Source organism: Camellia sinensis, chromosome 14, assembly GCF_055761805.1.
Source record: "Camellia sinensis isolate YWXY chromosome 14, ASM5576180v1, whole genome shotgun sequence".
NCBI classification, from domain to species: Eukaryota; Viridiplantae; Streptophyta; class Magnoliopsida; order Ericales; family Theaceae; genus Camellia; species Camellia sinensis.
This window is the reverse complement of record NC_138974.1, coordinates 18,872,679-18,899,598: the sequence shown is the minus strand read 5'-3', so window position 1 is coordinate 18,899,598 and position 26,920 is coordinate 18,872,679. Positions and strand designations below refer to the sequence as shown.

General features: G+C 36.8%; 1 protein-coding gene across 1 annotated transcript; it reads right to left on the bottom strand.

Moving 5' to 3' along the window:
- Window positions 1-359: 359 nt before the first annotated feature.
- Window positions 360-4,610, bottom strand: LOC145807495 (protein NRT1/ PTR FAMILY 4.5-like). Its single transcript, XM_082905829.1, has 5 exons — window positions 4,526-4,610; window positions 4,215-4,432; window positions 3,598-4,023; window positions 3,231-3,355; window positions 360-1,726 (listed from the first exon to the last, which is right to left on the bottom strand). The coding sequence occupies exons 2-5, from the start codon at window positions 4,392-4,394 to the stop codon at window positions 649-651; spliced, it is 1,809 nt and encodes a 602-aa protein (XP_082761955.1). The 5' UTR covers window positions 4,395-4,432; window positions 4,526-4,610; the 3' UTR covers window positions 360-648.
- Window positions 4,611-26,920: the final 22,310 nt, after the last annotated feature.

Below are 26,920 nucleotides of genomic sequence, written 5' to 3'. Positions count from 1 at the left end.
TTTAGTAAACTTTTTTTAGATTTTTTCACAAATATGAAAAAAATTTGACTACAAGTTAAGAAACACAAAAAACAGTTGTCAAAAACTAAACCAAACAGTGAGTCATGTCTATGTATAAATACTTCATGTACATGTTGGATCAAAAACCAAAAAAAAAAATGAACTTTTGTTTATCTTGGAGAGCTTCCTTATCATTAAAAGAAAGAAATAAATAAATAAAAACAACCTTGTTTTGCTTCTCTGTTCTTCTCCTGTTTGTTACAATTTTTTAGTTGTGTGTGTATGTCATATCTGCCAGAATATCCAACTAACAATCTCTAATATGAAGGGACATAGTTCACGCCATCGATTGGATATAGTTTATATATAAAAACAGTTTATTTGGACTCTTTTTTTTTATTAAAAAAAAAAAAAAATAGCAGCTGATCTTATTGATTGATGCATTCAAAGTCCCTAGCTATTACAGAAACACCATTCAGCAAACAATTAAAATCCCTAGTGTATGAGTAGGAGGAAATTAAAAGATTAAAAGAAAGAAAGAAGAGAGACAGAGACAGAGACAGAGAATATTCGATTCAAGCCTTAATTCTTCACCAACATATTATTCTCAACTGTATTCTCTTCTAATTGTTCACCAATTTTTGATTCCTACTTGGTGTCTTCGACATTGGAAGTACACAATGAACCATTCAAAACCTTTGTTTCCATTTGAGATTCTGTGTTCTCTTCTAATTCTTCGCAAACTTTTGATTCCTCAGTATCTTCGACTTTGGAAGTACATGATGAACCACTCAAAACCTTCGTTTCCATTTGAGATTCCTTATTCTCTTGTAATTCTTCACGAACTTTTGATTCCTCCTTGGTGTCTTCGATTTTGGAAGTACACGATGAAACGTTCAAAGCCTTCGTTTCCATTTGGGATTCTGTAGTATTATTGTCTTTATAATTGTACCATGAAGCCCAAAAGAGATAGTTTCCAAAATTTATGCAACTAAGGATAGCTAGGAACCAATAAAACAGATTTAGTTTACTGTCATTCAAGGTCTGCCCTTTCAACCACCCTTTTTTGCTTGGAGTAGCACTTTGGGTGATGGAGTTTACAATGTCAACAAAAACAGTGCTTAAGAAGAAGCCAAAAGAGAGCGATAGTGGTGCAAAAGAAGTGGACATTGATTTCATTCCTGATGGAGCTTCCTTATAGAAAAACTCCAACAATCCAACCATAGTAAACATATCTGCAATTCCAAAAATACCATATTGGAATGAAAGCCAGAAGAGACTAATGGGCTTCCTCGGGTTTTTGAAGAATTGATCCCTTCTCTTCACTTCAATAATGCCAGCTATACCCATTGAAATGACGGAGAGAACAAGCCCAACTCCAACGCGTTGAAGTTGAGTGATGCCAGCTGGATGCCCAGTGATCTTCCTTGCAAATGGGACCACAAGGAACTCGTAGACAGGAATTAGAATGGACATAAAAACTAGAGGAATTACTGGTATTGAGGCTGTAGGAACCTTTAAAGAACCTAATTGTGGATCCATGTAGTAGCCTTGGATTACTGAGAATGTTTGCAATTGGGACAAGCATGTGTTCATTATGATTGTACTTGCTAAAATGGGAAACATTCTTGTTAGTATCTTCACTTCTTCAATTTGTGTCACAGTGCATACTTTCCATGGATCTGGATTCTTACCATCTGGAAGAATGGCAGCCTTGTCTAGTGACCTGATTTTAACAACAATAATCGGTTACGCAACCATGGTTGTTTTTAACATCACTAGAAAGCATAACCAAATATTAAAAAAATGGTGCATCTATGATTCATAAACTTAAAAGAAGACAGTTAATGGAGGTCTGCTAATCTTGGATGTGAACACAAAATTGGAAGTTTTAGTGCGGTTTGTCGAACAAGTTTTCTGAAAACATTCCATTTTTAGGAAACAGATAACTTGTTGCCAAATAGGCAGAGTTTGCTAGATTTTAATGCAGATAATTTTCCCCAATATGATATTACTACCATGGTGAGGAATGACCATCAAACTATGCCATCCAAATAAGCACCTATGAAAATTAAGGGTGCAACTTAGGTGGGCCCAACTCGAGCCCAGCCCAAACAATTTTAGGGCTGGAGCAACATATGTTTGAATTCGAAGCAAGCTTGGCAAAAATTCATAAGCCCAAATTAAATTTAGGGTGTTCTTTGGCAGAGACACCAAACAACCTGAGCAACCCAAACCCCAATCTGAAATTTGTAGGCAAGTCCAGCAACTCGAGCAATTCAAGCCTAACTCAAGTTGGGTTTGAGCAAACAATTTCGGGTTGCAAACTAGGCTTGGGAAGACATGGGCAATTCTTAGCACAATTCAAATTAGGCTTGGACAACTTCTCAACCCATCCGATCCCGCTGAGTTTCACACTATGAAGCATGAATTCTTCAACAAATATGTCGTACCCGTACCGAATATTTACTGGCGTAAGGTATTTCTGCATACGTACCAGATATATGAAACACGTATTCAAAAAAAAAAATTCTTAATTTTTGACGTACCTATACGTACCTAGTATATATTCAAGTTGTACCGTACCTCAATCGAAACAATATTTTTTTCTACTACAGAAATAAAATTCATTTCACAAAACTTCTTTTTTATTTTTAGTTTTATGCTTAATATGATTTTAAAATTAAGTTATGGTTTGTAAGTTATTTAACATAATAACATTTAATTTTGGTTTATACTTTTACTTTTGGCATTAAATGTTAATTATAGGTTGAAATTAAACCATTTAATCAATTTTTGTATTCCAAATTAAAAATAAATATTTTCTTTCAAACGTATCAAGCCATACCCATATCTTTTCTTTTTTTTTTTTGAATTTTACCATATCGATGTACCTGTTTCGTACCAGTACCAGTACTCGTACCCATATCCGTGCTTCATAGGTTTCACCCCCAGTGAAAGAGCAAGGATCTTCTAGAGTGATTTTTCTCTAAAGTTTCCTAAAGTGCTACAGTGTATGGTTGAGATTTACTGGCAAGTCACATCAGTTTTTTCTGATGTGACTTGCCAGTAAATCTCAACCACACAATATAGCACTCTAGGAAACTTTAGGAAAATTTCACTCTAGAGGATCCTTGGTGCCAGTGAAAATGACTTTAATGGTATGTTTTACCAATTGTGCAAAGAGTTTGTAGTACTACAAATACCTTTCCTTTTAGGGGAGTTCTTACCTGAACTGGTTAGTATGTAGAACCTTTTCTTCTGAAGGGTCTCTTACTTTATCATTAATTTCATACAGTTCTTCAGGATTTTTTGGTAGTGTTAACCTTCTATTCTTAATTGCAACCACAATAACCTGCCACACAAGTAAAAATAATAATTTCTTAACAATGTTGTATAAGAAATACTACACATAATTAGAACATAGAAAAGGGCACATAAAGTGTATTTAGTAGACTCTCAATGACAATGCATTTTCTGTAAACTGTATGTGTTCTATTTCCTTGTACCTAGAATTTTTCAACGTCATATACATACATACATACATAGAGAGAGAGAGAGAGAGAGAGAGAGAGAGAGAGCGAGAGAGAGAGAGACCTGTGCCACCCTCGTAATAGGACTGGTCCTTCGAGGTCGAGTAATGTAGAAAGGCTTTCCCATGGCAAGAGCAATAAAACCAAGAGAGGAAGTAATTGTGCCAATTAAAAAACCCCATGACCAATCTTTGTTCATGCTAACCCACACAACAGCAGTAACTCCCACAATTGCTCCTGTGGTTATACTCAGGAATAACCAATTGAAATAAGTTGCAAGACCCTTAGCTCCTTTTTTATCCTTTGGGTCAAATTGATCAGCCCCAAGTGGTGCAAGGGACCCCCTAACTCCACCTCCTCCCAATGCTAACAAACAGAGGGAGCTATAAAACATGAGTGCTTCACCACCTCTCACACAAGTAGACTTCCCACAAGAAGCTTCAGGATGTAATTTCTTCGAGAAGGCTTGGATCGTGATCATTGTCAATGCCTGCAAATCAAACATGAATGAATCAATTGAGCTAATAATCAAGGACCAACCAAAGAGAAGAACGTGCAATATCTAATCATTAGGAGCACTAAATTTTGAGATTTTTTCTTTTTTTTAAAAAAAAAAAAAAGTAGGTAGCCCAGTGCACGAGCTGGCGGTTAGATTCATGGGTGTGAAATTTCACTATTTACCAGAATTTGAAGTAGTCCAAAGCTCAAACATGTGGTGAGTCTGCTCAAGTAAGTGTCCGAGATGAAACCTCCCACGACAGTAAGCAAAAAAGCTGAACCCATGTAGTTTGTGAAAGTATTTGCAGACTGAGACAGATCGAATCGCATCACATTCTTGAAGTAAAGAACAAAAATGGACATGTTGGCAACGGATCCAACACTGTCCAAGGTCGACAATGCTTCAGGGGAAAAAAAAAACAAAGTAATTAGTTTTATATATGTATTAATAGTAATCAAGTCAAAAACAATTTTCTTCAAACAATCTTTCTTACCATAAACAAATAGGCAAGCCTTGAATCCTCCTTTTTTCTGGCTCCATGAGTACAATGACTCGTCAGCATGCTTGCCTTCCTCCTTGCCTTCCTGTGTTCATCAATAGAAGAACAACAATTGAAAAACGAATGAGTTTAGGAATACATAAATCAATCACAGAATCAAACACAATGGATATGGATGGTTCCCACTAACGTCTCATTTAACATCCTATCCATTCCAATGTACTACTTGTTTGATTTTTGTGTTCATAGCAAAAAATGAATGAGAGAAGAATAAGTCAAGAAACACGTATCGCAAAATCAAATCAGTCATAGAACCATACACAACATGTATAAAGACAGATAAGATTTCTCAAAAGAGAATCCTACCAACAAATTCTGTAAACTCTAGTTTGTGTGTACACTACAAGAAATTAAGGTTTTAGAGACAAATTTAGGGACAAAATCACTTTTTAGGGACAAAATATTTTTGTCACCAAAAGTGCTATTATTTTATTTTTAGCTACAAAATTAGACATTTAGTGATAAATTACTAACCTTTTGAGACCAAATGTTTTGTCACAAAAGTAAACCTTTTTGGGACCAAGTTATTTTGTCCCTTAAAGTGCATTTATTAGCAATATTTTCAAAATTGCCCCTAAAAGTTTCTTTTTTGACTTTTCAGGATGACCTTTTAGTGATTATTATCGCGACAACTGAAATTAGTCTCTAAATATTTTTTGCAACAAAATTTATATTTTTACAAAAAAAAAATTTAATTTTTAAAACTCTTATATATTTGTGTTCTTAGCAGAAAGAGAATTAGATGAAGTAAGGCTCACCATAATCTATAGTAGATGGTGTAGAGGCCAAATGCTTGAGAAGTGGGTGATGCCTTGTGCACATAACCAATATTGAGTGGACCTCTTTATATACATTTTATCAATTCAAAGCTTGGCTTCTCTCTCTCTCTCTCTCTCTCTCTCTCTCTCTCGCTTCGTCCAGCTTTTTGTCCCTAATTTTTTAATTTTCTTGTCTTCCTCTCTAATTCACATCGCAAATTCCTATGTGAAGGAACAGAAATATCCAAAAAAAAACAATATATAAGTCTTCATCATAATGTGCATAAGAAAAATGCCATAGTATAATTTGACAAGTTTTGTAATGACTTGAAGATTAGTAGATAATAGCTAGAGTTTTTAAAGATGATTTAAATAATAAGTTATAGTTGAAGATTTGTTTGGGCTCCTTTGGATTCGTCTGATTGGGAGGTGGCAATTATAAGATTCCTCCTGTGGCACCTATAGCCGCCTCTGCTAAAATAGTTGGGATATGTTCAAATGCACATGAACACTGGTTCCATCACAATGGGTTTGCACATCAAATCCACATGGCATACATTCCATGCGTAGTTGGAATGTTAATATTTGCGCACAGTTTTTTTGGTTCGCCTTTCAAATAATTTTTTTTGAATATTTTTTTTTCAATTAATTTTTTTCCCAATTAATTTTTTTTTTTAATTAATGTTTTTTAATTAATTTTTTTTCAATTATAATATATATGATACTATTGTCATAAATAATAAAAAATAAATATAAATATTTTAAACCTGAACAAAAATATTTTTTATTTTATGTTTTAAAAAATTTTCAAATATTTTATTCAAACTAAACGCGTTTGTAATTTATGTTTTTCTAAAAATAAATAAAAACCAATTTATAAAAATTTTATAAACATAAACAAAAAACGTAAACGTTACTAAACGCTCTCTACCCATTTTCATGTTTCTGCGTGTGGTTGTAATCCATTTAGTATGTGCTGTCAGTTTGATTTCATATATACATTGTCACAATGTACATTAAAATCTATTTTTATTAACTTGTGGATCATTTTTCATAAATATACTTATCAACTTATAAATCTTATTTCACATTAAAATTTTTCAAATAAAATATATTAACATTTGGAAACGTAATAGCATGATTGTGCACAAATTAAAATGATATCTTATTGTCACATTTTAATAATGACACATTTGTCAAAAATTTAATAAGACACTAATAAATAAATGTCTCATTGTCACATTTTAAAAAAAATGAGACATTTGAAAAAAAAAAAAAAATTAATAAGACAACAGTAGACACATTAGAATCAAGTCTCATTGTCACATTTTAAGAATGATACATTTGATAAAAATTTAATAAAACAATAGTAAAACTTTAAGTGTACATATTAGAATAATGTCACATTGTCATATTTTACAAAAAAATAACACATTTGGTTAAAATTTAATAAGACAATAACATACACATCAGAATAATGTCACATTGTCAGACCATCTCCAACGGTTCACCAAACTTGACATCAAATTTGAATTTTGGTGAAAAAGTCACTGTTTAGTGCTCCAACGGTTGCACTAAATCGGTATCAAATTGAGAATTCACCAAAAAATTCATCAAAGTGAGAACAGGCAGCATCTTTCACCATTTCACTGTGCGTGACCGTTGGGGAGACCAACTGGTCGACCAGTCGGTTGACCGGCCGGTTGACCAACCAGTCCACCAGTTCCTTGCAAAAATTTTGGTTCAAACAGGTCAAAAAGTTCAAAGAGGTAAAAAAAAAAAAAAATATGCCTTACTGGTCGACCCTTGTTTTGATGCCCACCATTGGAGCAGTCTGTATCAAAATGAGAAAATGGGTCTTTTTTAACTCAAATTTGATGAAAAATTTGGTAAACAATTGGAGATGCTCTCACATTACCATATTGAGAGAAATTGGAGTGGGTTTTGGGTATTCAAAATAAGATAAAGCTAATATGAGAATCTTCTTATTTTGGAATGACTTAATTTGTGAAATTCACCAAACATTCCAAAAAAGAGTACAAAACCCTTTAGTAAACTTTGAGTAAACGTGTAATTAAATATTTCGGTTATTTATGGGTATCAACCAACATTCTAGACGTAAAATGTAGGGTTATCTGTCATTTCTACGTAGGTGGGACTATTAGGTTCGTTAGATTATTTAAATAACTTATTGGTTAGTAAGATATGGAAATGAGATTTATTGGTACTTTCCCCAAAATGTATATATATATATATATTTTATTCACAAACATAATTGTTATATATATATACAATTCATGATAAATTACTTTTGTTGGTTTTGAATTTTTAAATTAAATTAAATTAATTGACAAAGATTTGAAGGATTTGAGAAAATAATTGATTAAAAATATTTTGAAGTAACAATAATGTGAAGGCACTAAGGCATTAAGGATTCACCACCAATGTTTTATTTATAAAATATTTTAGATTCAATTTGTATAATTCAATTGAAAATTGCACAAAAGCTAGAGAGCAAAGAGTGTTTCTGTATTGTGTGTTATATGATTACAAGAGAAATGAACTCTCTCTTTATAGAGAGAAGCAATGTACATTGGATACCAATCCATTACCACCGAAAGCAGAAAGAAAGCCAGCTATACAATTAGACAGCTATACAATTAACAAATTAACAATATTATATTAACAGCCCCCCGCAAACTCAAGGAGGAAAAGCATCTACCAAGTTGAGTTTGGAAACAAGATCAGTAAAGCGGCCAGGAGGATGAGCCTTAGTGAAGATATCAGCGGGTTGATCGACTGAAGCAATAGGAAGAAGATGAACAGTTCCACAAGTAACATGCTGGCGAATGAAATGACAATCAATCTCAATATGTTTGGTGCGATCATGAAAAACATCATTGTGAGCAATCTGAATAGCACTCCGATTGTCACAGTAGAGAGGAGTAGGAGTAGATGAAGAAACTCCCATATCAGCAAGGAGCCAGCGAAGCCAGAGAAGTTCCTGAGTAGTATCAGCAAGAGCTCGGTATTCAGCTTCGGTGCTAGAGCGGGCAGTGAGAGATTGTTTTTTGCTACGCCAAGCAAGAAGAGAATCCCCTAAGAAGAAGCAGAATCCCGTGGTGGAGCGTCGATCCGTAGGATCCCCAGCCCAATCAGCATCGGAAAAGGCACGTAGGTCAAGAGAGGAAGAAGCCGAGAAGTGAAGACCATGGAACAGAGTGCCTTTGAGGTAGCGAAGGATGCGGAGTAGAGCAGTATAGTGGGGAGTGCGAGGAGCCGACATGTACTGACTGACAATGTGAACAGCATAGACAATGTCAGGACGAGTGACTGTGAGATAGACAAGACTGCCGACGAGCTGGCGATAAAGAGTAGCATCAGAGAGAAGAGTGCCATCGAGAGGAGTGAGACGAATCTGAGGATCAATCGGAGTAGAGGCAGTTTTGCAATCAGTAAGACCAGCACGAGCCAGAAGATCGGATGCATATTTGGCCTGGGACAAATAGGAACCAGTAGAATCATGAGAGACTTCAAGGCCTAAGAAGTAGTTAAGAGTACCAAGGTCCTTCATCTCAAATTGTTGGTGGAGAAATTGTTTGAGGTGGAGAATACCAGCTGTATCATTACCAGTGATAATCATATCATCCACATACAGAAGAAGAAGAGTAGTACCATGAGCAGTAGTCCGAATAAAGAGAGCAGAGTCATAGGAACTAGAGGTGAATCCGAAGTCAAGAATGGTAGAACTGAACGTAGCAAACCAAGCACGAGGTGCTTGCTTGAGACCATAGAGAGCACGCTGTAGTTTGCAAACCTGATGAGGTTGAAAAGTGGACCCAGGTGGAGGTTGCATGTAGACCTCCTCAAGGAGATGACCATTGAGGAAAGCATTTTTGACATCCATCTGAAAGAGCCCCCAGTGGCGAGCAGTAGCAACAGCAAGTAAACTGCGAACAGATGTAAGCCGAGCAACAGGAGAGAATGTCTCCTCATAATCAATGCCATATTCTTGGTTGAAGCCCTTGGCAACAAGACGATCTTTGTAGCGTTCAATAGAGCCATCAGAATGTGTTTTGATTTTGTAAACCCATTTGCAGCCAATTGCAGTCTTGCCAGGAGGAAGATCAACAAGATCCCAAGTATGAGCTTTATCCAAGGCATGAAGTTCATCAGTCATAGCTTGCTGCCAAAGAGGATTAGTACAAGCCTCACGATGGGAGGTAGGTTCATAAGTAGAGAAGGCAGCAGATCCAACAATATAATCACGAAGATGGATAGGAGGTTGAGTTACCCGGCGTGGTCGACCCGGAGGAGGATCGGTGGGAGGAAGAGCCGGTGGAGAAGGAGGTGTGGTTGCAAGAGGTAGACCTTCAGGGAGAGCAGGCTGGACAGGATCAGGGGTGAGCAAGGGCGTCTCGATGGAGGAGGAACCTGTATCAAAATCAGCAGAGAAAAGATCGATGGAAGGATCAGTAAATAGTGCAGTAGTGGAAAGTCCGGGTAAGTGAAAAGAGGATAACGAGGAAAACATTTGGTGTTCCCAGAAAACGACATGGCGGGAGATACGAAGACGTTTAGAGAGAGGATCCCAACAGCGGAAGCCTTTATGTTCAATGCCATACCCAAGAAAGCAACAAAGACGAGAGCGAGGTTCAAGTTTGGTGTGTTCATGGGATTGAAGTAGAACAAAGCAGGCAGAACCAAAAACCCGGAGATTGGCGTATGGAGGGGGAGTGCCATGCAGACGTTCAAAGGGAGTTTGATTATGGATGACAGGTGTAGGAGAACAGTTGATAGTGTAAACAGCAGTGAGGGCAGCTTCGCCCCAAAAGTTTTCAGGGCAGGAAGAAGAGAGAAGGAGAGCGCGAGTAGTGTCAAGAATATGCCTATGTTTCCGTTCAGCGCGGCCATTTTGCTGGGATGTGCCAGCACAGGAACGATGAGGCAATGTACCATGATGCTGAAGAAAGGAAAGGAAATCTGAATCCCGATATTCCATAGCATTGTCAGAGCGAAAAATTTTGATGGTTTTGGAGAATTGGGTGTGGACCATTTGTGCAAAACGATAATAAATGTGTTTCAATTCAGACCTATGTTTCATGAGAAAAAGCCAAGTAAACCGGGAAAAATCATCAATAAAAACAACAAAATAGCGGGATCCCCCCATAGTAGTAGTAGGTGAGGGTCCCCAAATGTCCGAATGTATAAGATCAAAAGGTGCAAGAGAAACAGAAGTACTTTTATTAAATGATAAAGCAGGTTGTTTGGCCAGTTGACAGGGTATACAATCGAAATTATCGGGAATTACATGACCCAACTGTCCACTAGAAACCAAAGACCTTAAGCGATTAACAGAAATATGCCCTAAGCGACAATGCCAAAGATGAAAGGGAGATAATGAGGAAGTAGATGTAGGAGCAGCAATTTGAGGAGAGGCAGGAACATGAAGGTGAATGAGTTCATAGAGACGTCCATGCTTACGGCCGATCCCAATAGTCTGCCCTGTCTGAGGGTCCTGTACCAAACAATCAGTAGCAGAAAATGTGACAGTTAGACCAAGTTCACATAATTGACCAATGGAAATAAGGTTTAAGGTAAGAGCAGGGATATGATAAACGTGAGGTATGGATAAAGAAGAGGTGGAAACAGTACCAACATGACGAACAGACATGAGAGAACCATCAGCAGTATGTATTGAGGGAATATGAGGAGAGGAAGACAAGGAAGAAAAAATAGTAGAACTGGAGGTCATATGATTACAACAGGCAGAGTCAAAATACCAAGAAGAGTTACCTGGAATGACAGACAAAGCAGTAGGAGGAGGTGTACCAGATGGGGAGAGAAGCTGTTTGAGCATGGCCTCTACATCTGTTGGAGAAAAGCGAGGGGTAGATGAAGTAGGTGACTCAGAGAACCCGGCAGAGGTGGCAGTGTCAGTGTGATGAGACTGATTCCCGGAAGCAGCAGCAGCAGTGTGATGAGACTGATTGCCGGAACGGTGAAAGTTTCCCCGGGAAGAGCCACCGCGAGAGGAGTGGCTATTGGAGGATGAGCGAGAGGGATTGCAAAAACAATCCTGTTGCAGATGGCCAGGACCAAGTTTGTTGCAGTAGCGGCAGGATCTGACGGGGCAATGGACCAGGAGATGGGTTGAAGGAAGGCCCCGATTCTGACAGTAGAGGCAAGCAGTAGTCCGCTGGGGAAAGGATGGCCGGGACGGAGGAGTGGCAAGAACAGAGTCCACATGATGAGTTTGAAGAGTACCGAGACGAGTCTCCTCGGAGAGCAACTCAGAAATTGCTTGTTCAAGAGTGGGTAATGGATGGCAATGAAGCAGAGAGGCACGTACGGGCTCAAAAGATGAGGTAAGAGCCATGAGAAATTGCACCAACCTTTGCTGGTTGCGATGGATAGTAAATAAAACGGCATCTTCGGGGTCATGCCATGCTGGTTCGGAAAGAGCAAGCTGATCCCAAACAGAGTATATTTGAGAAAGGAAGTCATTAATGGACTGAGTGGATTCTTGGCGCATGCGGTGAAGTTGGTTCTGAAGTTGATATTGATGGGCAAGACCGGTAGTCTGGTATCGTTCTTTCAAAAAATCCCAGATGTCTTTCGCAGGAGTAGTTACAGAGTCAAGCTGAAAGCGGCCAAATTGAAGACTGATAGAGGTAATAGAGGTATTACGAAACCAGGTAATGATTTGGTAATTCTTACTGTCCCATTCCTCAAGTCGGTCTTCATAAGTAGCAGTATGAACAGGAGTTTCAGTAGTGGCACTGTCTTTTACTGGTTTAGCCACATCCCCGGTGACAATTCGCCAGAGCTTCTTGCCTTTGAGGAAAGAGGACATAGCTTGGGCCCACAGAACATAGTTTGAACCATTTAAAATGACGGAAATGGGATGGGAGGCATCATGACGATCCATAATACTAGTTGAGTAGGGTTAAAGTAATAGAAATAGATCCGTAGGAGCAAAATTTGGTAAAACAGAGTGTACCAGTGAGTCTGGAAGGTCGAAAATAGCAAGGAAAGATATGCTGGACAGAGATGATGTCAGCAATGATGTCAGCGGCGCACGTTAGCAGAGTGCAGGGAGGAGCACGTTAGCAGGAAGGCAACGGCGCACGTTAGCAGACAGGCGCAGGCGCGGCGCACGGGAGCTAGTTTGGCGCACGCGGGTGCACAATAGCAAAGCGGCGCACGGTACGCGTACGGTAGCAGGCGCGGCGTATGGGAGCCGCGGACGTGTGGGCGCGTGTGGGCGCGTGGCGGAAGTGAGCGACAGGAGTTGGCACGTGCGAGCGCGTGTGAGAGTGGTGGCGGTCGTGTTGACGCGCAGAGGCTAAGGGCGGCGCGTGTGGGCGCGTGTTAGCTTTTCTGAGAACGGGCTTGGTGCCGTTGGACTCAGGAGAAAATTTCGAACAGGTTTATGCGCTCTGATACCATGAAAGATTAATTTGAAAGAGAAGCTAGAGAGCAAAGAGTGTTTCTGTATTGTGTGTTATATGATTACAAGAGAAATGAACTCTCTCTTTATAGAGAGAAGCAATGTACATTGGATACCAATCCATTACCACCGAAAGCAGAAAGAAAGCCAGCTATACAATTAACAAATTAACAATATTATATTAACATCTACGTAGATGGGACTATTAGGTTCGTTAGATTATTTAAATAACTTATTGGTTAGTAAGATATGGAAATGAGATTTATTGGTACTTTCCCCAAAATGTATATATATATATATATATTTTATTCACAAACATAATTGTTATATATATATACAATTCATGATAAATTACTTTTGTTGGTTTTGAATTTTTAAATTAAATTAAATTAATTGACAAAGATTTGAATGATTTGAGAAAATAATTGATTAAAAATATTTTGAAGTAACAATAATGTGAAGGCACTAAGGCATTAAGGATTCACCACCAATGTTTTATTTATAAAATATTTTAGATTCAATTTGTATAATTCAATTGAAAATTGCACAAAGGGTATTTCCAATCGGAAGATAAAATAATTATTTTGAATAAATAATACCTCAAAAGATTTATTATTTTGATTGATTTATTACACTATAAAAATGTAGTTATTTGATTTGTAAAGAATTCTAAGCTTTTATCGTACCCGAAATCTACAATGAAACAAATCAGTATGTTTGGTTTGAGTTTTCTGAATTAAATTTTTTAAAAACTGAGTTTTTTTATTTTCGTGTTTTTTTGTTTTTAGTGAATATTTTTAAAATTTTAAACACTTTTTTTACTTTTTTAGATGCACCTTACTTAGATGTATATAAAAAGTAAAAAATTATGAAAAAATATTTTTAAAAATTAATAAATACATAGAAATACAAAAAATATACTGAATTCTTTTTTTATATATTTTTGGTATTTAATGAATTTTTAAAACATTTTTTTTACTATTTTTTTACTTTTTAGGTATATTTATATTAGGTGTGTCTAAAAAGTTTTAAAAAAAATTGCTTAAAATATTTAAAAAATTCAGTAAAAACAAAAAAAAAAATACGAAAAATAAGAAAGTATAATTTTCTGAAAAGTATTTTTGGATAAATGGAGCCAAGTAAGCTGATAGAACAAAACATTTACTCAAAAATATTTAAATCAATCAATCAATATAATCTAACAATAAAAACTATAATTGAATCATAACATACTTACAAATAATCCTACACCCCTAGCTTTAGTAAAGAAAACTAGAATTCCATAAAAGAAACACAATTCTATATTAAAAAAAGGCTGAGTGAATGATGCCTCCCATAATGCATACGGTAGTAGGCATTTTACCTATCTAAATATTACTATAAAGTATACATTTTATTTTTCCTATCAACTGTTTTATGTTTTTACTCCAACCATGCTCTTTATTTTAGCTATTTATCCAAATACTATTAATTTTATAGAATACCACGTCAACAACAAAGATGGAGGGAAATGATCCTAATGATTGAATGCATTTTGCCTAGCATTGAAAGCCAGCTACATGTAGCTAGTGAATATGAGTTGAGCCAAAATGCCTAATCATATGCCTAGTGCATTGGAATTGAAAAAAGTGAATCACACTAGGCATTTTAACTAACAAGTATTATATGCCTAGTGCATTGGAGATGCTCCATTTTCAATAAAAGAAACCCTAAACCCAACCTAATAGAAATAGAAAACTTAATAATACACAAGATATATTAATTGAGAGATTGGAGGGTACTATTAGATCTCTACGAGTCTATCACGAAACTCGCACCGATAATCCAAAATATTCAATATGTAGGGTTTGCCAAATACTCCATTTCTATAAATAAATAAATAAAAGCATATTAATCGGATATCGATAATCATTTAATTAAATTAGTTTAGATTTGTATAAGCAATTTATTTTAAAAACCATATTTACCGTTGACACAAATGTGATCTAATCAAGAGACTATCGATATCCAATTAACGTGATTTTTTACAATAATGAAATAATTGACGAGTTCTATACATTAAACAGTTCAAATTATCGATACAAATTTAGTTTTTTTGGGTTTTTTTTTTTTTTTTGTATTGCAATAATGCCTCTCTATGTAAAGATTTCCTCCTGTGAGTGTTGAATTTTGACCTCAAAACCAAATCGGATCTCTTCACCAAGATCCTGGGAATTGAGTTGAGTTGTAAAGCACGTGCAATAATAAAGAAGTCCATCACCTACACACAAAAAGACAATAAAACCAGTAGCTCGTTCACCCGAAGGCACTCTGATGATCAAGTCAGTCAAACAATCTCACAAATATCTCGGCTCAAATAAACAAATAACTTCTCAAGTAAAATATACCTTAGACCCATGATGGTGTCTTCCTATTATAATCATCAGTACCCTCGTCCTCTAGAAGTCTCACATCAGAGGGCTTTTATCCTTTCTAGGATATCCCTTATCAAGGACTTCTTCAATTTTAAATAGGATCAACTCTCTCAAGAGTCCTGACCTATCCAAACTAAGAGTCTTTCATCATCTAGGACTCTAATGGGAAATTATATTTTCACACACCTAATTATCTCTATGCACATCATTTCTCAGTACACACTTAGTAATTTGATTATTAGTTATTGTTCTTATTCCACACACCAAATATCTCAATCATACCCTTAACTCATATCCAGGTACACAAACTACCTAAACCATATTTTCACACACATGTTCAAAATTGTAGATTAACAGTTGACCCCTATTTTAGTTCCACACAGTGAACACCTCAACCTCCATTAAAGACAACTCCATTGAAGAAGAATTTGATAAAGAAATTAGGAAGGAATTAGAGTGCCAATGATGAAATCGATTGCAGTGATATGGTGGTGACTAAACATCGTGAAGGAACTACTCTCTCCGTCCCGACAATGAACCATTCACCGAGCTCATCGACCTCCATTGCCTTTTCAAGCCTCGTTAGAAGAACCACTCAGGTTCTATTATCTGGGCTATACCGAAGTGATGGGATGTATATCTTCTGACCTCCCAACATGTTGACTGCACAACATGTTGGAGGATACTCCTCCGACTGAGATCATAACTTGTCGTCGCCGACACGTTGATCTTGCACGATTTGGCTATTTATTTCAACTAAATTTCCACAAACAACGCCAAATTGTGGGTGTTGAATTTTGACCTCATAACCAAATCAAATCTCTTCACCGAGATCTCGGGAATTAAGTTGTAGAGCATATGCAAAGATAGAGAAACTCAACACTTGCACACAAGAAGACAACAAGACCTGTGGCTCGTCCACCTAAGGGCACTTCGACGATCAAGTCACTCAAACAATCTCACAAATATCTCGGCTCAAGTAAACAAATAACTTATCCAGTAAAGCATACCTTAAACTCATGAGGGTGCCTTCCTTTTATAATTATCAGTGCCCTTGTCCTCTAGAAGTCTCACCTCATAGGACTCTTATCGTTTGTACGGTATCACTTATCAAGCACTTCTCCAATTTGGAATAGGATTAACTCTCTCAAGAATCCTGACCTATCCAAACAGAGAGTTTGTTATCATCTAGGACTCTAGTCTCTCATTTAAACATCTCAGATTTAGATGTGGTCTAACCACACCTTGGCCAATCAGAATCACCCATGTGGCACCTTAGCTAAACACCTAGGCCACGTGAACAACTCAAAAATGTTTCCCCACACCTCCTTTCATAGAGGTTTTCTTCTCTCTACATGCAAGTTTATTTTTTCCCTATTTGTAGACTCGTATTCTCCCTATGTGAAGGTTATCTTTATCCCTTTTGAAACCTATTATGTATTTCGATATACGTTATTAGACGACTTATTGCCGGATATGTAATGAATTAATTCTCATGTTTTTTCAATAAAAAATAATAACAATAATAATAGTCTAGATATGCTTAAACACAAATTTAGTTTAAGCCATTTTATACCATTTTATATCTTTTACAAAGCACTAGATACAAATTCAGATATTTTAATATATTTTTTGTATTTGTTGAATTTCTTTTATATTTCTTTACAAATATTTTATTTTTTAAGTATATTTAGATTAAATGCATTTAAAAATTAATTTAACTAAATATGAAAAACATTCACTAAAAACAACAAAACATGAGAACAAAAACTTCAAAATTTCAAAAATTATTTTTGAAAACTCAAAATCAAACAGGATTTGAAAATACCAAATTTTTTTGTATATAAGTATATTTGTTTACATTAAATATTTTTGATCCAATATATTTTAACTCCTCACTCCATTCCTGAATAAAACACACGCTTAAATTGGAAGATTCAAAACATTCACCTAAAGTTGCAGAAGTTCTGGTTAAACGAACTAAGACCATCTCCAACGGTGAACCAAACTTGGCATCAAATTTAAAATTTGGTGAAAAAGCCACTTTTTTAAGCTCCAACGGTTTCATCAGATCGATATCAAATCCAGAATTCAGCAAAAATGGTACCAAACTGAGTGCAGGCAAAGCGTTTAACCAAATCACTGTTCCTAACCGTTGGGATGAAAGGTACGGGTCGACCATCCGGTTGACCAACCGGTTAACCAACCGGTCGCCCCGGAGAAAGTTCAGACCGTTCACAAAAAGGTTCAAACGACTCAAAAAAAAAAAAAAAAAAAAATTTTGCCTAGGTGGTCGACCACCCGGTCGACCGGCCTGTTGACCACCCGGTCGACCACCAAAAGTTGAAAAAGTTCAAAAAAAAGGTTCAAACCGGTAAAAAAAAAAAAAAAAAAAAAAAATTTTGCCATTACCGGTTGACCGGCCGGTCAACCAACCGGTTGCCCAGTGCAAATTTGATGAAACGGATTTGATGTTGAACTGTTGGAGCGCGAAGTATCAAATTAAGGAAATGACTCATTTTTCACTCAGATTTGGTGAAAAATTTGGTACACCGTTGGAGATGCTCTAACCCCACTAATTCTTTTTGTTGTTTCTTTTTATTCATTTCTTTGTATTTTAAAATTTTTATTTTGTTATTTTATTCGTTTTTTTTTCTTATTTTAAAAATTTGGCTTTTAATTTTTAACAGACATTCTTTTCAAATTTTAAAAATAACTTTTTATACAACTTCAATTTCTACATATCTTTAATTACAAAACGAATTAAAAAAATAAATTAAATAATTAGGGTGTGTTTGGTAACGTTTACGTTTTCAGTTTATATTTACAAAAATTTTATAAACTGGTTTTTGTTTATTTTTTGTTTATTTTTAGGAAAACATAAACTACAAACGCGTTTGGTAATTGACAAAATGTTTAAAAAATTTTAAAAATATAAAAAAGAGTGAGAAATGACAAGTGGCGGCAAGTGACGGCGGAAGACGGTGGTGGAAAGTGGTGACGGTGGGTGGTGGGTAGCTGGTGGTGGTGGCGGGTGGGTGGTGGTGGCGGATGGGTGGGTGATGGTGGCGGGTGGTGGGTGGCAGTGAGTGGGAGGTGGTGGTGGTGGGTGGTGGGTGGCGGATGGCGGGTGGTGGGTGGTAAGTGGCCGATGGTGGGTGGCGGGTGGCGGGTGGTGGTGGTGACGGTGGTGGGTGGTGGATGGTAGCGAGTAGGTGGTGGTGGTGGTGGCGGGTGGGTGGCGGATGGCGGGTGGTAGTGGGTGGTGGCGGGTGGGTGGGTGGGTGGGTGGTGGCGGCGGCGAGTGGTGGGTGGCGGATGGCGGGTGGCGGGTGGTGGTGGGTGGCGGGTAGGTGGTGGGTGGTGAGTGGCCGATGGCAGGTGATGGTGGATAGCGGGTAGGTGGCAAGTGGCAGGTGGTGGTGGTGGGTGCGTGGGTGACAGTGGCGGGTGGTGGGTGGTAGCGAGTGGATGGCGGTGTCGGGTGGGTGGCGGATGGCGGGTGGTAGTGGGTGATGGTGGGTGGGTAGGTGGGTGGGTGACGATGGCGAGTGATGGGTGGTAGCGAGTGGGTGGTGGTGGCGGCGGGTGGTGGTAGCAAATGGGTGGCGGATGGCGGGTAGGTGACGTGTGGTAGTGGTGGTGTGGGTGGGTGGGTGACGGTGGCGGGTGGTAGGCGGTAGCGAGTGGGTGGTGGTGGTGGTGGCAGGTGGGTAGTAGGTGGTGGTCGCAGGTGGGTCGCGGGTGGTAAGTGGTAATAAGTGGGTGGTGGTGGTAGTGGGTGGTGGGTGGTGGTGGCAGGTGGGTGGCGGGTGGGTAGTGGATGATGGTGGTGGTGGTGGTGGTGGTGATGGCAGGTGGCTGGTGGTGGTGGGTGGCTAGTGGTGGCAAGTGGTGAATGGTGGTGGCAGGTGGGTAGTGAGTGGTGGTGGCAAGTAAGTGGCGGGTGGTGGTGGCGGGCGGTGAATGGTAGTGGCAGGTGGTGGGTGGTGGCGGGTGGATGACAGGTGGGTGGTGGTGGTGGTGGTGGTGGCGAGGGGTGTCTGGTGGTGGCGAGTGGGTGGCGGTGGCGGGTGGTAGTAGGTGGGTGGTGAGTGGTGGTGGTAGGTGGTGGTGGAGGGTGGGTGGTGGTGGCGGAAGACGGTGGTAGAAAATAGTGGCGGGTGGTGGCTAATGTTGGGTGATAAATAAAAAAAAAAAACTGAAAACTCAAAATGGAAACACATTTTTTGTGTTTTCATTTTTTGGCCTAATTTATAAACTGAGACCACTGATTTATAAATCAAAAATTTTACCAAACAGGTTTTTATTTGAGTTTTTAAAATTTTTGTAAATATAAACAGAAAACTGAAAACGTAAGTGTTACCAAACAGCACCTTAGAATCACTTTTTAATTCAAATTCTTTAATTTTCTCTCCAATTTAATCATTATTTGTATTATCAAAGCGAATGTTTGTAGTTTTTTTTTTTTTGGATTGGTTATTATGTTATAATTTAATTTCATTTAAAATTATAATATAGTGTTTGTAGTTTTTTTTTTTTTTTTGGGGGGGGGGATTGGTTATTATGTTATAATTTATTATCATTTAAAATTATCATATGTACTATATTATTTATGTTAAATTTTATGAGAAAATTAAAGAGATATCCCTCTATAAGTTTGTGTAAGAGTTTAAGATTATCAACAATTTGCTCACCAGTTAAAGCCCCTAAGATTGCAAATTGTAGAAGAATAATGGAAAAAAAAATCACATAAATGGACCAAACTATCGTTACAAACATTAAAAAAACCCTAGAACTCGTTCTATCATATCTCTTTGTGCCTCTCTCTAGCATTTTATCTCTCGCTTTCTACCATCAACGATCATTGTATATACCAAAGTTTGACAACGCCACTGCCACCATCACCTCAATCGTATCTGTCACCTCCATTGTTGTTCTCTATATCATTTATCTCTCTGTCTCTCTCTGTCTCTTTAAACACACAGTTTTCTTCCCTCTAATCTCTAGCAACGCTTTCACCGAATCCACTTGTGAGAACCAATAAGATGGCTTATCATTCGATGTAACCATGTCATTGGACTGTTAGATACCAACACTCTGAATGAAAACAATTAGTGTTTGGCAAGAGTAGATAGTGACTTAGGTGATTTGGAACTAATTTTTGGTGAAAAAGCATATCAAAAGATCTATTTTATTGCTTTTCTTGGATAAAATACATGAAATTATGCAAGTCAATGGTCAGAGAAATTTCACTAACCTAGAAAAATTTCATTGACCTAGACTAAAAGTCAGTAAAATTTCTTAAACAAAGGTCAATGAAATTTCTTTGACCTCGTTCGATTTGACTAGATTGAGACTAAAAGTCAATGAAATTTCACTAACTCAGTGAATTTTCATTAAGATAATCAAAAAAATTCATTGACTAAGTAAGTGGTTAGAAAAATTCACTGACTCAATGGAATTTCACTTCACTGGACAGTCGCTAAAAAAATGTCACTAGCTACTAACAGTGGAAAATTGTCATTGGCAATCGAAGGTGGTGGCCGGCGATCGAAAGTGGTGGCCGAAAATGACAATGACAATAAGAGATGGTGGAATAATGAAACTAATTCGTTTGGCAAGATGGTTTGTGGCTAAAATAGCCACAAAAAACGAAATAGGTTATTTTAGCCACAACAAACAAAACATCACATCCAACCCATAATCATTACACTCTTCTCTCACAAAAAAAGTTAAAAAATCCTTTCCAAACCAAGTTTTTTAGCCCAGGCTAAAATAGCTAAAAAAATTAAAAAGTCAACCCGCTTCCCAAACCAACCCTAAGGGCAGCTTGTTCCAAAAAAAAGTTAGCATTCTTCAACTAACAAGTATATTTTAGTTGTCTTTCAACTAGTACAAAACATTTTATAGGGAGCCGAATAAAAAAACTCCACATTTTATAGCACGATAAGGCACATATTAGATTTATGCATACATGGTAACATATTGTTTAAAATAATGTTATATGTATGCACATATGATATACACATAAATAATTTAACAAAAATTATTGCATATAATTATTAAATTAGTGTTAAGATTATCAAATTAAATAATTAGAACACTCCTTAATGTTAAGTTGTTAATTTTTTTCTCCAATTGAATCATTATTTCTACTATTAAATTGAGTGTTTCATATATATTTATTTAATTATATTTTTATGTTATGATAGGGTTAAAATTATTCTCTTATGTTACATAGTTCGCAACATTCTTTTAAAAATAATTGGATAAATTATGCTTACCTCTTTTGAGATTTAACATAATTGTAAGAACCAATCATGTGATTTCAATAATAACACTGATCTCCATTTGCTTTTCTCCCACATTGTTAACTCTTCATTAGGGCATTTAACATAATTTGATGATGCCATACGTTATGAAGCTAAAAATGTCAAGATTGCCTCTTAATTACCTTTTCTTTTCTTTTTTTCTTTTTTTTATTAGCAAAAGAAGGAAACATTTATTGATGAACAATAAAAGTATTACATCAATAAAAATAAGGAGATGAGTGCAAAAAGTATCGTAACAAAACATACAAATCCCAACTAAGATATAGAGCAACAAAGCACCCCTGCAACAGTACGGATCCAAATTTCACTCCTCCTTTGAAGTTTTGAGTAAAAATTAACAAATGCCCATACATATTTTAGCAATATTGAACAAAATTCTTAAATTTCATACAATATTAAACAAAAACCTTAAATTGTTAACAAACTTAATTTTCATTAATAAAATACCTATAAAGATACAATATCTCTGAAATTAATGTTTAACACTTTAATAATTTCACATAAGCTTTGTTTGGCATTACATAAATAACATAAAATTTATTATTTGAATTAATGCATTTATTGTTTCAATTTTTAAACTTTTTTTAAACAAAAAAAAAATGAACTTTATTTACTTTTAAACAAAATGAACTCCTTAAAATCCATGGAACAATCCTTGAATATTGCATATTTTTGTAATTAGGATCATGTTTTACTCTGTAATTCAGACATATTTTTAGTACTCTATATTTTACTTTATAATGTGAGAGAATCTGAAGTTTTTATTTATTTATTTTATTTGATTCATCAATATATAAATTTGTTATAAAAAATAAAAAATAAAAATTTAGAGATCAACGTGTTATATCTCAATTGTGTTATTAAATCCTAATTTAAAAGAATAAATGTGTTTAACTAAAAGTTTTCAATTTTTTTTTTTTTTTTACAACACAAATGAAAAATGAAGATGGTGAAAAAAGTTTAACAAATTCTGCATAATAAAATAACTAGTATATTTTTTTTCATCACACTAGTATACATCAGTAGGAGTTCACTATTAGTTATTAGTACGGGAATGAGGCAATACAAAAGTGCCAAACTCTATAGGATTTGCACTCAAAATTACAAATGGAGTGCGAATTTGTTAAAATTGAAAATCTCAACTTTACGATGAAGTTGATCCATTATCAGACTAATTTAGATTTATTTCGATAATTTAAATCATTTATTTTATACAATTAATTAAAAAAATTATCTATACAAAAAATCAAGTTGATCCAACATCAATTGTTATACTATTAGACCATTTATATGGCCTACATATTTTTAAGAATAGACTATTCGTATGTTAAAATATATATGTGTTTAATCATATGATTATATATGTTTGATCAATCTAATTTTTTGTATACATATTCTTCTCAGTTTATTATCTGAGTTGAACGGTTCTGATTATTAATATAAATACAAATTAGTTTCATAATGTGCCAACTTTATCCATAAAATTAAGATTTTCAAAAATAACGTATTCGAACTCCAAAAGAAGAGTATATACAAAAATGAAAGAAATGAAAAAGGGAATTCTTCTTAACCAAGGTAGAGCTATGAGTCCAAGTCCAAGCTGGACGTGCAAAAATCACTCTGGAAGGTAACAAGATCTTGTTTGGGAATATGTTATTTTAATAATTTTTTGATTTTTTAATTAAAATATGAGGTTAAAAAAATTTATATGTTTAGAATGATTTTTTGATTTTTTATGAAAAGATGTGCAAAAAGTAAAGAGAAAATAGAATTTTTAACTTTTTGATATAAGTTATAGACTTTTTGATTTTTTTTAATAATTTTTTGACTTTTAGACTAAAACTATTACTTCACAAACGAGACCTAAGAACAATGAATAGACAATCTGTACACATAAGCAAACTTTGAGGGTTTTGGAAAGTGACTATTTTAAGTTGATTTTTTGAGTTTTTATGGGAAAAATATATAGAAAAATAAGTAGAGTAATATAATTGAATATTTTGACTTTTTGATTATTTTAACCAAAAAGCCAGCACCCCAAACGGAGATGGAGCCTTAAGGCAAATAAGATCCATCGATATTTAAGTATCACTCCTCTTCATACCATTATTTTTTAGACAAATTACGACGGTAGTCTCTAACTTTAGCTCTTATGTCATTTTGGTCTTTGTAATTCCAATTACTTTAATTTTGATCTTGAATTTATAATTTTGTCTTAATTTGGTATAATATTTTTTTATCAAAAAAAAAACTTTATTGATGAAAATCAAACTTACAAGAGGGTGATACATCAATAAAGAGAGAAAAAAATGCAACAAGTATCATAGCAAAATAAATCGATCCCAATTAAGTTGATACCGAATATCAAACTCAAGACAAATCGATCCTAATTAAATTGACATTGAATAACAAACTCAATAATATACAAACATTACAACAAGATTGGTGAGAAATCAACCAGAAGAACCAAGACAAAAGACAACACAGCAACAACACCAAAAAAAACCACCCAATTACATGCCAAAACTGGACAATAACAAGCCAACCTATATTGCACCAACAATCCAACGCAGCAGCAACTAGCAACTAGCGGCTCCACGCCACAGCTCCGATTGATAATAAATGTGTGGGTAATTTTCTGACCACACTGCCCGCCTAGTAATCAGCCGGAGAGCACCGGCAGAATAAATGGCTTCAGTGAACCTGCAACAGAAAGAAAAGGCTCCGACGGTGGCTCTTCCACCCGGGGGCACTCCGACGATCAAGTCAGTATATCTCTCAAAGATAATCAAGTGCTAAACTCACAAGCTTGAGTATAAAACTGTGTACCTTAGACCCACGGGGGTGCCTCTCTTTTATAGTTTACTCAATCCAAGTCCTACTAGAAGTCTGACTTCTATGGACTCCAATTTAGTACTTACCTTGGATTCCTCAAGAGATAAAGATAAACTCCCTAAGAGCTTTATCCTTATCTTAGCAAAGTCTTCTCTTTTCTCTAGGACTCTTGTCCCTTATCCGCTTATCTCGGATTCCGATATCTTCGGAGATAACCTCGGCCTAGCCAAGATAACCTCGGCACAACTACCACGACACGTGGCACGTCGGCTGACACGTCAGCGTCACCAAGCCACGTGTTGGTACTCAGAAAATATATCCCCACAACTGCCCCCTAGGTTCTATTACCTCGACATTCTGAGGTGATGGAACCTATATCTGTATTTTCTTCCTATTACCTCGACGTAAGAACTCTTCGGCCGAGATTGTCAAGCCGATATATCTTGTTTTCAAGAACTTGAATGAACTCTCCCATGCGTATGAGCTGTCATACATCACTTCTCAACCGTTTCTCTTACGCGTCTTTACCTTATTGGTCCGTGCTTGCGACGTGTTTATAAGCCGTCTTTCATCCGTCTGCGCCGTCTGACGCACGCGTTCCTCTAGGCGCAATAAATGCCGCGTTTTGCCGCCGTTTCAAGTTTTTGATAAAACTGTACTCTCTTCTTCGTTTCTTTACTTTTGCATTCGATTTTCTGGCTCTCTCTCTCTCTAAACTTTCTTAAACCCGCCATTGCTCTAGCTCCAAGCTCTGCAACTGTCTTCATTCTTCCATTCCAGCGAAGCTTTCGACATTCCGTTTCGTCTGCAACTGTTGCCTTATCTCGGCGACTTTCATTCCGGCTTCATTTGTTCCGGTAAGCCTCTGTTCCTCTCTCTCCCAATTTCTTCTATATGCTTTTGTTTTTCTTACTGCCATTATTGCTCTATTCAAACTTTTGATTTGCGGAACTATTCATCTGGATGCGTCTATTCCATGATTTTACTCATATCTTGAACACTTGCACTGTTCTTGACCTTTTACTTCTGTATTTCTTTCACTTTTGAGAACCATACCTCTATTCTTTGTTTCTGAAACGTCGTTCTTTGTTTCTTGTTTTCCAGATTTCTGCCTTTAATTTTTGCTTTCAATCTTTGCCTCCATAGATTTAGTTTTGGGTATTGTCTATAGAACCTTCAATTTTTAGGGAAAACTAAAACAACCCTTACCAGTATATTCCTAGGGTTTTGCCGAGGTCCCGATAACCCCTTAAGACCACCTTCTTTCTGAAACCTAGCTTTCTGTCCTTAGGCCGACGTTATGGGTATGTGGAGACATATGGTTGATAACCCGTCCAAACTTGAGTACTTTAGGCAGGAGTTCTCCGTTCCTGCCGATGTTCACCTGAAACTGGCTGGGGATAATGACTCCATCATGCCTACCGAAAACACCATGCCTCTCCCTATTGTAGCCTTTACTGAATGTGGACTTCGGCTTCTACTTAACATTCTTTTTTGCGAGATTCTGCATGATTATAAGATGAACCCTATGCAACTTGCTATAAACTCCTATCGAGTGATTTTTGGTATCATCGCCTTAGCAAGACAAGAAAATGTTAGAATCACCCTAGCCGACATACAATATTGTTACACCATGTGCCCCCTTAGCCTGAAGGAAAAAGGTTACGTCTACTACCTCAAGCCGAGGTCTGCTGAATTCAAAATCGTAGTCGACCTCCCAGACTCCAACAAGGGGGCTGGAGATGACTACTTCATTGTCTCTGGAAATTGGGAATTTGCCCCAGACGAAGATGTCCATCTATACCCTCTTCCTCGAACAGTTAAAGAGGGCAAGGGTAAGAGTCCAGTGTTATTTACTTAGTTGTTTCTTTTCAAGTCTTCAATATTTAATCTGTTTCTAATGTTTGTTTCTTCTTGCAGACGTTCGTAAGTTACCGAAAGACTTTCGCCAATCCTACGTTCTTAGTAAAGATCTGAAAAGGCTCCTGGACTTGCCTGTCCACAAAAGAAAAGCACCTCTCCTTCTGAACTTTATTCCGACATATAAATCCACACTGCACGACGTCCCAAAAAGAAAGAAGAAGAGCCTATCTCCTCCCTCTGCCACCACTCTACAAACAGCATCAACATCTCGGGCTGACCAAGGATCAACCTCTGATCCAGCCGACCAACCATCAACTTCAGCCCCATACTTAATCCCTATACCAGAAAGAAAGCGTCGGCGACGACTCGTCAAAACTGCTGAGATGGGTCGCCCGAAGCCTGTTGCCCAAGATCTTCTAGCCGACCTTCCCACGGATGTTGACGCTCAACCGACGCAAACCATGCCCCCACCAAAGCCAAAAAGAATAAAAAAAGCTCAGCCCAAGGCCAAAGCTACTGAGGTTAAGGCTGAGGATGCTCTGCCCATCTCTAAATTGGCTGAGAATAAGAAGACTTCTTCTACTTCTGCAAAAAGGTCTGCTGAAAACCCACCCTCTGAGTCCACACAGACAAAAAAACCAAGATCGGCCTCAGCTACTACCTCGGGGTCC